Source organism: Molothrus ater, chromosome 2, assembly GCF_012460135.2.
Source record: "Molothrus ater isolate BHLD 08-10-18 breed brown headed cowbird chromosome 2, BPBGC_Mater_1.1, whole genome shotgun sequence".
NCBI lineage: Eukaryota > Metazoa > Chordata > Aves > Passeriformes > Icteridae > Molothrus > Molothrus ater.
Window position 1 is genome coordinate 76,347,291 of NC_050479.2, and position 13,781 is coordinate 76,361,071.

General features: G+C 33.5%; 1 protein-coding gene across 1 annotated transcript; it reads left to right on the forward strand.

Annotated features, from left to right (window-relative positions):
* Window positions 1–1,780: 1,780 nt before the first annotated feature.
* ANGPTL5 (angiopoietin like 5) lies at window positions 1,781–13,203 on the forward strand. The gene is given in 9 exon segments (XM_036390444.2): window positions 1,781–1,882; window positions 3,623–3,770; window positions 4,753–4,856; window positions 5,236–5,329; window positions 6,104–6,204; window positions 10,496–10,616; window positions 11,636–11,821; window positions 12,883–13,028; window positions 13,030–13,203. Coding segments are annotated over 9 exon segments (1,176 nt in total).
* The last annotated feature ends 578 nt before the right edge of the window (window positions 13,204–13,781 follow it).

The following is a 13,781-nucleotide window of genomic DNA, read 5'->3' on the forward strand; positions in this document are numbered from 1 at the left end:
ATTTTAAGTAGTAACAGAATGGAAGGTCCTGCTCTGGCAGCTGGTTTGAAAGAAGTTTCATAAATTTTACTTTGGGCTGGACACTGATATTTCATTGAAGCTCTTAAAACTTTGTGGGATGTATTCTGAATTTATTACGAGTCTTATTTAAAGGCTGGAGCATAGCTGTGCTGCTGCAGAAACGTATTTTTCTTTCCTTCTTGTCCCAGTGGAGGATTAATCTGCTGATGCCCTATACTTTTTCTCCAAGCTGTGTAGGCAACTGCATGGGAGAAGTTAATGTTCTGACTGTTTTAACCATTCCTGAATTTTGTCACTCTGCCTACTGATGTACATAGAAGGAGGAAGAAAAACTGCCTTTAATGTGATATATAGAGAGCCATGGAAATATTTTCACCTTTTTCCTGAGACTGAACTAATGATCACAACCTGCATCTTCTTGAGAAAGCATCAACTGATGCACTAATTAAACCCTAGTAAGTCTCATATTGGAAAACTATTATGTACCATGAGGTACTTTAGAAAAAATTTAAAATTTTATTTTGAGAGATACAGAAGAGCCAAAGTTGTTCAGAATTTCACAGGCAGTTGAATATACTCCTCTCAGTTACAGGTTCTTAGTACTGTTTAGCTATTAATTTTCAATAAATATTGGATTAAAAAGTTTTTTAATCCCCACTCCCAACAAGTATTGGTTGCTCCCAACAAATCTTAGTAGCAACCTATTTCTAGTGTATTCCAGTTTTAGATAGAGGTGGAGATTAACTACTCCACTAGAGGTGGAGATTATCAAGCCAAATTTGGAGCATTGCCTTCTTGTACCAGTGTAAGGTGCAGTTGAACAGTGTATTCTGAAGATCCTTTAGACAGTGTATTTCCCAGTGGTACATTGGAAGCGGAGGCTTCATTTATTCAGCCAGATCACAAACAATTTAAATTCTCTAATGTGTCTAAATTCTCTAAATATGTTGGATATTTCTGAACTTTTTTTTTGCTTAGACTATCAGATCCAGTTTTAAGACACAAAAGTAGTGGAATTGAGTGAAATCTTAAGTGCCTTATAGTTTTAATTAAGCTTCTGTGGACTACATTTAATTTTCTTCTTTTCATGCCATTCTCTTGTACTTCGACTTTTTTCAGGGATAAAAATCATTGTACTGAATGATAGTCTCAGTACCTGTGTTACAAGGGGTGGGCTACCAGTGAGACCAAAATACTGGTATTATGCTCCTGGTAAAAGATTTTCTATTTAATACAAAGTACTAATTTAAAATAATATCTATTCAGTTTTCTATTTTGAAATCACTTTGATGACATATTCCAAAACTGCCTCCACAGCCTGTTCTAGTGCACTACCACCACAGCAATACAGACTCTTTAATTTTAATGAAAAAAAAAGCATGGTAAAAAATTGAAAGCATGAAGTAATACTAATTTTTCTTTCAAGTAGCCCAGAACACTCATGCCAAATATACACAAATGCTCAAAAATAGCATATAAGAAAATCTGTCAGAGTTTATCACAATGAAAATGTATATGTTTAATGTGTCATGTAGAGGTGATAAGCAGTAATTTTCCTTCAGGATGCAAGTAGTAATATATAAAATCTGCTGTGCAGTTGAAATGTGGTTTATTAAATCCAGGCAGTAAAGGAGTGATGTGTTGGCTGCCCTTTGTGCTGTAGACATTCCCAAATAGTTAGATCAGGCCTTCATAGTGTACAATTCTTTCCACAGAAATTTGAAACTCATCAAAACATTTGAATTTCTTCAAGTAAAAGATGAGCCACCACTTTAGGGTAACTTCATTTATTTGTCTTAATATTTTTTTGTTCGGTTTAGGAGAGACTGTCATAAATAATGGCAAACCTTGTTCACCTAAGGTAAGATTTTCTGTTACTTTGTTCAGATAAGATAATGAATGTAACTGAATGATTTCTCAGAAAACTGACAGATGTTTTAAAAATATGGATTACTTTATTCAAGATAGATATGAAAATACAGAAGAATCAGGTATTTTCAGATAGAGAAAAGAAACTACATTGAAATTGTAGGAATTCAATATATTAGAACATTTTTGAGTTAATGTCCTGTATCACAGTTCAGTTGTTATGTCATATTTTTAATCTCATCTGCATGACTTTAAATGCAGAGTAACTATTGGTTTTGGCAGAGTCAGTTCTTGCTTGAATTGCTGAGATCAGACTTGGTGGCTTGTTTCATGTTGGCTTTTGTTAAAGATAAATATTGATTAAAAATATTTGCTTAACAGTGTTTAATTGAACATCTGGTGAGTAGCTGTGATAGCCCTGGAACAAGCCATACTTTCAAGTGTTCTATTTATAAGTTCCAGAGATCTGTTTATAACTCTTGCATAATTTTTCTTTCTTTATTTTGTGCTTATTTCAAAATTAAAGAAACACATTATTTTACTTCTCTATCATTCTCCAGGCATAAAATGCAATTATACTAGTAATTCAGAAACCTTTTTTTGTAAAATTCCTTTGTTAACAGTTTTCTGTAATTTTTACTTTCACTTTTTAAGACCAAAAATCAGGGGAAAAAACCCTGTTCAGTGCTTGCTGGTGTAGTACCAATTGCAGAAAGAGAAAACTGGAGCAGGAAAGAACAATTATGATGAAGATGTATTCAAGTCTAAATAACTTTTGTTTTTCATTAAAATCTTGACATTTCTAAGGATCCTATTTACATTTGAAAACACAATATATGAACATACTACAAATGTCTTGCTGAGATGATGAAATCATCAAAGACTCATATGAAATACTCATATGTTGCTTAGTCTTTTGACAACGACACATAATTTTTTAATTACTTTTAGTAATTTCTTTAAGTGATAATTCAGAGGCATTCCTTTATTTTATGTCATATGGCATCATGGAAGAAAAACTATTAAATATGAATATACAGTTTTAAAATAACAGTAATATGTGGAGCTACTTTTACTAATGCTATTATTGTTACTGTTTCAGATAATTGTGTGCCCATAAATACTGTCCCTTTATTCTTTCCCCTGTAAGAACATTTATAATATTTATTTTACTGCTGAATTGGTCTGCAAATCTTCTCAGTAGTTGCATAAGTTTTCTCATGACTGCTTGTGTGCATAAATTAAAAACTTATGCAACTACTTCCTTGACCAGTGTCTAAATAATGAAGTTAGGGATTTTCAAGAATAAAAGTACTTTGCTAATATCTGGTAAATCCAAAAGCCTGCTCCTTTCCTGTGAAAATAAGTTCATTAGCATTTGAGATGCCTGTTGGGTGTGGTGATTCCTAAAATGCAGGATTTGCAAGTTCTTCCCTCCCACTTACAGTGCTTACAAGTATAATACCTCCCCAGAAATGGTGGTGGTATTTTTTTTAATATATAGAGGTTCTTATTTATCTCTGACACTACTTTTTTCTTGTGAGGTATGGCTAAGCAGAGAACATCTAATCAGTTTTGGTCTCAGCTCTGTCAATTATTGCTTGATAAAGCTTTTAAAAAACAGGTTTTGAAAGAAGTTCTGTGAAGCAATATACTTCATTTTGACAGACTGAGCTATTTTATGTGTGCTTTATGTTCAATTTATTTCCCCCTCCATTGTTTGGTACAACAGGACACAAGGAATGTTGGAGCTGTGGAGGAACCACTCCAGGCAGAAGAGAAAAATAAATCTGGAGATATTTCAAAACAAAAAGAACAATGCCTTGTACCGTGTGATGCTCAAGCTAAAATTTTACGAGGGGACAAACATTATATGTGCAGTATGTATTCATAAAGAATACTTTCAGTGATGGGCTTTGCAGTGCCATGCTATGCAATCCTCTCCTCTGCTACGCTATGCTGTGCAAATTTATTTTTTAATCTTCTTGAGCACACATCACAGCCTTGTGACCCTGCTGCCCAAACTGTGTGTTGTCCAGAAAATCTGGGGTACCCTGTTTTAGGGATGCAGCTGGTATGACAAAGTATAATCATTGGTGAAGACAGGCAAATCCAAGCAGTCACACAACCCACCTAGATCTGTTATGCTCTGAATGTCAGTATCTCACTCAATTAGAGAGGAAGACGAGGATGTCTGTTGCTCATTTAAACATCATAGCTGGGTGTGGGGGTGTAAGTGAGAGGTAATTAATTAATTAGTCAGTTACATGGGAGTAAATGTGTACTTCACCTTACTTTTATGGACGCTTACACAGGATATTCTCTATGCACTAGCTTGACAAACTGCACAACAAATTATACAATCAGCCTCTGAAAATAATTGTGCAAATTCTTGGTTTTCACATATGATTTCAAAATATATATTATTAATTATGTGCCATTATGATGATGACTGTGATTTTTAGCATCAGGGCAAAAACCAGGAGTAGTACAATGAATGAGCAAATGTAAGGTGACAAGAAGCCTTATATATATCTGTCTTTTATCATATGCATTTATATTTCTGTGATATCCATTAACTGGTTGTCCAGTTTATCCAAAGATAAGATTAATTTATTCTTCAAAACATGAGAAGATCCATCACTTCTTAAGATGTCTGTACTGCAATCAGAAAGTCTGAAGTTTTTAGCACCTTTGGCTTTAATCTGTGGTCTCTGTATTACTTTCATTTCACTTTTAGGTGCTGTATGGTAAAACACCTTCAGTATTCATTTAGATGTCATAAATAAGTATGTTGTCATTTAGTCAAGAATATTTCTAGAGTTATGAAAACAAAGTGGATGAACATATTTCTTTCTGAAGGAAATTTGCAGAACTCTCTTGCTGAATATGCCAGAAGTACAAAAAAACTGGTAAGAGACATGATGGATGATCAACAGTCTTCGCTGGATTACCTTTCTAATCAGGTACCTTTTTCCTTTATTATATAGATTTGTATTTGTTTTTTCTCACACCAGGTGTTGTCTTTCTAAGGAAAAATAGGGCTCATTAAAGCATTCAAATTGTCATTAAACCAGTAGGATTAGAGTGTTTTATCACCAGTCCTTGTACCTCTGGTAGGTGTGAGTTCCGTTTCTACGAGGAGCAGTAAGCACCCCATTTCACAACTTAGTGTCATACATTGCAGTAGGGAAAGTGGAGGGCCATTACTTCACATTAGTACAACTAACTACACATCACAAAAACTAACTTCAGATTATGTTAATTAGGAGTCAGAAAAAAAATCTTTAGAATGTAAAATTTCTCATTTCAACCTAATTAAAGATCTTTTATTTGAATTTGCAGGTAAATGAACTTATGAACAAACTTGTTCTTTTGAACACAGTAATTTTGAGAAAACATCTGGATCCACTTCCTTATAAAGCAGTTCAATCTCATGGTAAGTATTTTTCAGATGTAGTCTTGACACCTTCCCTTTTTATCTTTGTATCTTGAAAAGCAGCTAATTAAAGCAAAGGTAAGCAATTCTACATTGACATTTATCCTGTGTTAGTAACATATAATCTCTGGAAACTTAATAAACTATTTAAAACTGTTATCATAAATACTGCTTTAAATCATTTGCATCTGACAACTCTGGGCATCCTCTTTAACATGCTGATTTTTATGTAAAATACCAAGTACGATTATTAGCTAGTAAGTGATCTGAGGCTGCTGAATGGTACATTCTTTTGCAATGAAATAAGGTGTGCTCTGCATCTGCAGTATCCTTCTTCAAATGGAATGTTTTTCATGTATACTTTAAGATGGAAAGGCTTTTACAAGTATAAATATAAATATCTGTAGGAGAAAGACTTCATTTCTCAGATAATATGTCTTTTTCATGGTCTGGGTGTTAAAAATAAAATTAAAAAATCCATAAATGGGATCAGATACATAATCTTTAATTTCATATGGGTATGTATCATATCTATTAAGATTAGAAAGAACTTTGTCAATACATTGTCATTTGTACTTAGAAGCTCAATGGTGTTTAGAGAATTTTAATTTGCAAGATAAATTCATGACAAAGCATGATTTTAAAGTTTGCATAAGAAGAAAATTATATTTTAAATAATTCATGCCACCAAGAAAAGTAATATTCCTGTATTAATCTGTATTTTTTAAAACATATTATGCTCATGAACTTCCTTGTATACCTATTTTTCTCTAGGTTTGGACTGCACTCATATTAAAGATACCGTTGGTTCAGTTTCAAAAACTCCAAGTGGTCTGTACATTATCCATCCAGAAGGATCAAATTATCCTTTTGAGGTAATAAATTTATTATTAGTCATAATTTGCTTGAGAATATAAATTTAGAATATTTTTAATAGACTTAAAGTGTTTTCAATGACAATTCTTCAACAGATGAATGAAAAATGTATTAAATGATCTGCACATGTCTGCTTTTACTATAATTTCGACAAGTTTCTTGTTTTCTACAAAGAAATTTAATCTCTGTCATAAGAGTCCGTTGTCAGTTTTCATATGCAGTGAAAAATACCAAAGAGGAAAACCCAAGGTGTTTTCCAGCACCTCTTTTGGATATGGAGAAGAGCTGTTCTTTGCTGTTTTAGAGATGGAAAACTGAAGAGCAATTGACTGATCTGATTGGCTTTTAAGACAGGACTTTGAGATTTTGAGTGATTCTGCTGTATAACATTGCCTTCCCTTGTGATGGGACTCCGTAAATGCAGTCATCCAAGTGTAGGAGAAAGTTGAGAAGTAGAAACCTTGTCTGAGTATCATTATAATCCAGTCTTGAGGCACAGAGGCATCTAAAATTGTGGTTTTCCTATCCAGTTTGCAGGATTTATATTCCTAAGACAAGGATATATATCCCTAAAACAAACTGCAGCAATCATGCTTCCTATCACTGCCTGCACTTTATGTAATTGCTCAGATTAATAGTGCTCATCTAGAAGAATGGAATTTTGCATTAATTTCCTCAGACTCAGAATATTAAGATCTTTGCAAACACAAGGAATATTTTGTTTTATGTATTTATTTCCATTTCAGGCTGTTCTATTTAGAGAAGGCCTTATGCATAGTGGAAAGGTAGACATGGCACTTTCAAACCTTCAACTTTGCCATACAGGTTGAGGTCATTATTTTTGAAGAAAAAACAAGGAATTTAAGCCAACAAATAACTAACAAAGTTTGATATCTATCATCATAGTGTTCCTTTATATGTAACAAAGGAAGAATGAATCCCTTTATCTCTAGCCAAGTGGAGCCCTTCAAAATGCTACAAAAAGGAGCTTAAACTGGTTAAGAAAAGGTTTCAGAGTTATGCTGGCATCTCAAAAGAAAAAAATGAACTTGATACTGCAACCTTTGATATAAAAACCTATCATTCTCTTGATGCAATGCAGGGAGCTCGGGAAAAAGATCTGTAACTCATCAGTAAGTCCCTTCCATGTAAAAGAAAGGCAAAGACGTTGCAGCATTCATAGAACAACCATATTTGTAGTATGAGGAAAATGCAACTATAGCAAAAATTGCATCTGTTTAATAATTTCTTCTGGAATGAAGGTGATTCCAGAAATACAAAAGAAAAATTATAGCAATTTGATTAAAAGAACAAGGTAACAATAAATAATGAGAAGAATGTTTGCAGTCATGAGTGTCTCATTTCTTGTCTGGTAAATGTTGCACAGAACTTGAAAGACAGTGCCAAAAAGCTCTCAGAGAAAAAATTTCTAAAATATGTGTTCCATAAAGAATGTTATTTTAAGGAAAACAATGTGAATTCTTTCATGTGTTGCAGCATAAAAAGAGTACAAGAGAAATGGTAGATAGACAAAAATATCAAGACATTTGAATATAAACAAGAAATTATAAAGCATCTTTTAGAGGCTAATAACCAAGAGTTCTAAATGTTCTGCAGACCAGCAAAATAAGAAAAAATACAGAGGTAGAAAACCATAGTAAGAAACTAGAAAACAGGAAACAAACCCAACATGAAACAATTTATATCAATGAAGACCTTTGCAGCAATAAAATGTCTTTTTATGCAATGGAACCTAAATGAAAACGTGTTTAGAATAATATGCATAAAGATATCAGTTAAATGAAAACTATTTAGAAAATGTGATCCCATTCTTATTTTTCATGTTTGATACCTCATGTTTCCACAAGTGAGTATAGATTTTTATGCTTAATTTGGGCTAATTGAACTCCAGATGTCAGGAGCAATAAAAATACGTAGCTTTAGTGGTAGTGGCAGGTTTCTGTCACCTCAGAAAGTTACTCTCAACTAGGCTTTTTCCCTGAGCATTTATTAATGAGATGATTAAAGCCAGTTTTACTTTTGGAAAAATGAACCATGACCAATTTCTGATACATTTTTCAAGCAGTAAATTTAGATCAATGATATTTCTCAGTTGAATCAGACAAACTAAACAGTTGTTTAGCATATACCTCTTATACACACTGGAGGTGGAAAAGGAAGAAATATTCAGTAGAAGTGTCCTCCTTCTCATTTAATTTAGCTTGTACCTGGCACAATCATGCCCTTCATACCTTTCATGATATGAGACAGAGCAAACTGTAAAGCAGATTAACTATTATAAGGCTTTACAATTGCAACATTTCCATAAGGGATTAAGAAAACTACACAGCTATAACTGTATTTTTCTGTATCTATCTAATATTTTATTTAGCTGGTGTATGTATGATTTAGCTGGTGCTGTATCTAACTGGCCGATGACCGCTCATGTAGAACCATATCCGCTCCTTCTGTGAATTATCAACATTCACACTGATTTATATTGGACCAATGACTGATGTTATGACCAAGTGGGATCCTCATAGTTTTCTGACTCATAATCAGAGGAGTAGCCAAGCATGCAATTATCTACTCAAGAGAGTGGATGAGGCAATGGTATTATTTTGAATGAGATTTAGGTATTTTCATCTAAATATTCATTTTGGAATCTTCTGTATTTCTTTTTATTCCAGTTTTATCCTCATTGGGTGACTGAAATAAGCATGTGACTCTCCAGGGAATAAAGGTCACAATTCTTTTTTCATGCACAAAAGCCTTAGTATGATTCACTTAGTATTTGTTTTGCAAGAATTGCCTGAAGTATCTTACTTGAAGGTCCAAGATCCATCAGGGTGTATTAAATCAAATCGCATCTCTTCCTGTTGCTTTCTTGTCATTCATTGAGAAGACATTGTTAAATCACAGAGGCTCTAACTATAATGTTGATGTTTTCCTGCTAAGGAGCAAGTCTGGTTTCCTGAAAAATATCAGGCTACTACAGGCAATGGAGGTGCAACATATATTGCTCAGTCTGACACAAATTTTTTTGAGGGTTAAACTGACACCTAGTTTCACTTTTATCAGCTGGCTAAGACTGCAAATCTCTCTTTTCTGAAACATGTTTCATTTTGTACATTCCCTGTAATGTCAAAAATATTTCTTACTTTACTCCATCACTTGTGCATCGGCTTAGTGTTATCACAGCCAACATTATGTTCTGAACTTACTTTTGTTACCACAAGAAGCTTACTGGCTCACTACCTATAAGCATTTTCAGGTTAATTCTGATATTTGTCACCTTTGGAGACAAAAATGAGCCCCTGTTTTCAAACAGTAATTATGGATACTCTCCCTTAGAACTGCATTGAATAGCTTAGGGAGGACAGTGTATAAATGCCTAATATGATCTTTCTAAATTAGATTTCCAGACTTTATAATCCCAGTTAGAACTGATCAAGATTTGGTACTGCAGATATACTTAGGAAAGTCAATTACAAATCTTAAGTTAGATGGGCTGAGGAGAAAACGTGCCACATAATGTGATATTCCAAAGCAGAGCAGATGGCAGCTGGACCACTGCCATTTGACATACATGCTGGGCACAAATTTTAGCAAAGACTCCTAAAGACTCATAAATTGGAGAGTTGATGTTATGTATTCAGTGGTACTGCTCAGTTGCAGGCAGTTATATGTTCACATTGGGACTTCCCTGGATCGGGGCCACTTCTTATGTAGAGGTTTTTGCTGCTGCAAATTATTGTTGTATGCTGGGTTATTGCTATCACTGTTTTCCATTTCCTCACCCTTATTAAAGGCTCTAAATTTCCCAGGCACCTCAAACACAGTATTCTCTGGAAGAAGGCACGGTGGTGACAGAGAACATATAAGAAGTTGTGTTTATTTTGCTTTGCTGAAATAAAAGTTTATTCGGTGTTGCTACCTGTATCAGTGATATGCTGCCTGATTAATACATGACATTGCAAGTTGCTTCCCTTCCTTGCTATAAATGTTACAGTGACGTTTATCAAAGCTTATTTATTATATCTGTTATGAGCAGACTATTATGCTCAGCAGTTTCTACTGGTTGAAGAAAAATCCAAATCAAACAGTTCAACAAGAACATATAAAAAAATGTTGCAGCTTCATTTTTTTATTTTCTTGGAGCTTTTTTTAAAGATATTTGAAAAATGTGTTACTTAGCGAAACTCTGAGCAGCCCGCCTTTATTTAATTAAAATGTGTTTTTCCTAAAAGCTGCTTAAAGAATGCTTAATCATGCCTATGTTTATTTTAGGTTTTGTGTGACATGGATTTTCGAGGAGGTGGATGGACTGTGGTTCAGAAAAGAACTGATGGAATTGTTCAGTTTCAGAGAACATGGTCTGAATATCTGGATGGATTTGGTGACCTTACTGGTATTAATTTTAAATACTCTAAAGTGCTTTGGATCCCACATTTCTCCCGCTTTTTTGTGAGCTACATTTCACTAAATTGCGTGGTAGTTTTAGCAGTATGAACTTCTTGTTTCTTAAAAGTCTTGTTTTTACTTAAGGATTTTTTAAATCAAATCTGTTGTGTGATTTTCCCAGTAATAACTATTACCCCACTAGAGTCCTTAGTTATTGCAGTCTTACAAGAGTGTTTAAAATAGTATATTTTCTGTTTGAAATAATAGATTGTATTTCTTCTCTTTTCAGATTTAAAAAAAAAAGCCTTTGTTGCTTTGAATCACTCATTTCCTTAGAGTAGAGAAAAATCAATAATATTTCACCATAGGGCATGCAAAGTTATTAACAATTGAAATATTTCAGTACCTTATACCAACACAACTATGATGTTAATTTTTTATTGCCACCTTTAATCCTGCCAGGCTAAACCCATTTGCTTTTTCAGAAGTTTATCTGGGATTGCAATGGAAGCACTCAGCTTTTCTGTACAAAGAAGTGCAGCTCATATGAGGCTACAAGTGTGATTAATGGAGGCAGCAAATCTTGAGAACAGGGCTTAAATTTTGAGAATAGGGTTTGGATATATTTTTTTTTTGCTTTTCATAGAATGCTAACATTTATCATTTCTCAGTATTGCCCTTAGGAGTGCTACTGAGTTCTGTTCATGCAAGTGGTTCTTCAGCACATTCAGTTTTTGTGGTCTTCTAAGATATATTGCAGACGAATATTTGAAATCTATCATCTGGACAATTTTCTAAAAAATATCACAGAAAAAAAAAACCCATGATGCACACATGGGTTTTCTTAGGGATTTCCTAAGGAAATGGGAAGATTACTCTGTTCCTTCATTAGTCTTTCAAAGGAATATAAGCATATCATGCAACTTTTATTACATTTGGTTCAGGAAGGAAAGTAAGAAAACAGGAACAATCACCTTTTTTTTTACAGTTTCCATTTCTGGACTATATATTATATTTCTCTTCAAGGAGAATTTTGGCTTGGACTGAGGAAGATTTTTGACATCGTAAATCAAAAGGCCACTCATTTCAGTCTTTATGTGGATTTGGAATCAGAAAATGACAAGCATGCCTATGCATCATATGATGGATTTTGGATAGAGGATGAATCATGTTATTTTAAGATCCATTTGGGGCATTATTCAGGAAATGCTGGTAAGAACTTCCTTCTTAGAAGTATTTAAAGGTAGTTATTCCCTTTCTTAATATGAAAAAAATGATCCAAAAGAATAATAATTAACTTCAAAAATTTTATTTCTAATGTGTTTTTCTCTGGTATATAATGAACATTTATGCAGATAAATTTTTAATTATATAGTGATCTGTTATGCCTGTAATAAAAAAAAAGAAAATTGAAGGGGATATATATATATAAAATAAATAAGGGATTTTTTGGGCGTTAGTGTTTATTTACCTAATCGTTCAATTGTTTAGATGTCCTTTATCTCATTATTGGCAGTCTTCCTGATGATGCTTTGGATAATTCAGAAGTGCACAGATAGTCGTGTACAAAGGATAGAGAAAGAAACTGAGTGGAACAAAGCTGTTCTACAGTGTGTAATAGTTGCTGGGTGATGCATAGACACAAATTAATTCCAGACCTCCCTTAATAGCATAAATACACTAAGCGTGCAAAGATTTGCATTAAGCATTGCATCATGTCTTACTGCTTTTTTCTATGTTATGCAAGAATGGTCCTTATTATCAATGAAATAGTTAATCTCTAAAAGTGTTAGTGCTTTACTCTGTATTTGTGAAAAATACTATTTCTTCAGTAAGTTCTTTAGTAAGACAACAGAGACAGGAATAACTGACCTTTGTGTTTCAACAATTCCATCGTGTTTCATGACTCACTCTGGGGCTTTGGGCATGTTACTGGAAAATCTGAAGTTACAACCGTTTTTGTTTACTTTTATCTCTTCTTCCTCTGAGGACAGAAGCCTTTACCTTCATAGCAAGCATGCATCGCTAAAAGCAAGGCAAATATGAAGACATTTCATTGAATTTTAACTTCTTCCATATTTCTCAGTATTTTATTCTTTTTTTCCCTGCATCTTTAGCACTTTTGCAGCTCATTAGCTGGTGCTCTTAACTGCTTTTGAAGAATTCTACTTTTCTAATAAATTCAGAGGAAAAGTTTGCACAGTGTGCATGAAGTAAGAAACGTTTCTCTGTAAATAACTTTTTTTATTGTTCTGTTTATCTGTTATACTTAGGAGATGCATTTAGAGGATATAGAAGAGAAGATAATCAAAATTCCATGCCTTTCAGCACTTTTGATGTTGATAATGATGGATGCAGGCCAATGTGCACTATTAAAGGACAGCCAGTAAAGAGCTGCAGTAACTTCAGTGATAACACCGGGATGGTGGTTCAACAAGTGTGGCCTTGCAAATCTTAATGGTGCTCATCGCTACAGAGGTAGATTCCTTGCAACTGGCATTCACTGGGATACATGGACAATGAACAAAAAACCAGTCAAAATTAAATCAGTTTCCATGAAAATTCGGAGAACCAATTATCCATATTTCCATTAACATATGAAAATAGAAATATATCTCTCTTTGCAATTATGTGGAATGATGTATCACTACAATCATAAATACCTTTCATCTTCACTTGAACGGTTCAGTCGTAAAACTTTTTTAGATATTTCTATAATATAGTTACTAATTTTTATTATGAAATGTCAGCATTTATGGTGTTCCAGCTTGAGAAAGATCCTAAGAAGAACTTAGGAACCTCAGGAACTCAGGAAAAGGATTAAGATGAGTGTTTGTCAGCTTTTATTCAACTGCCTCTTAAAAAATCTCAGAACCAGCAGAAAAAATTATAAAAAGAAGTGTAATGCTGTCTTTTGAATGTGCTCTTTCTATGCTCTCCATATCTAAATTGGCAAGAAGTTTCAGCAAATTTTATTAAAAAAAACCATGTACCTGCAATTTTTATCATAATATTTTGGAAAAATACTTAATCTTAAGTTAAATTTCCAGCATCAGCTTTTCTTTCTATATTCCTTATCAGACAAGATAACAATTGTTTCAATGTTTAAATAAGATTTTGTATACCATAAGGGCCTGATTTTTATACAAATAGGGTTGATAGTGACATTCAA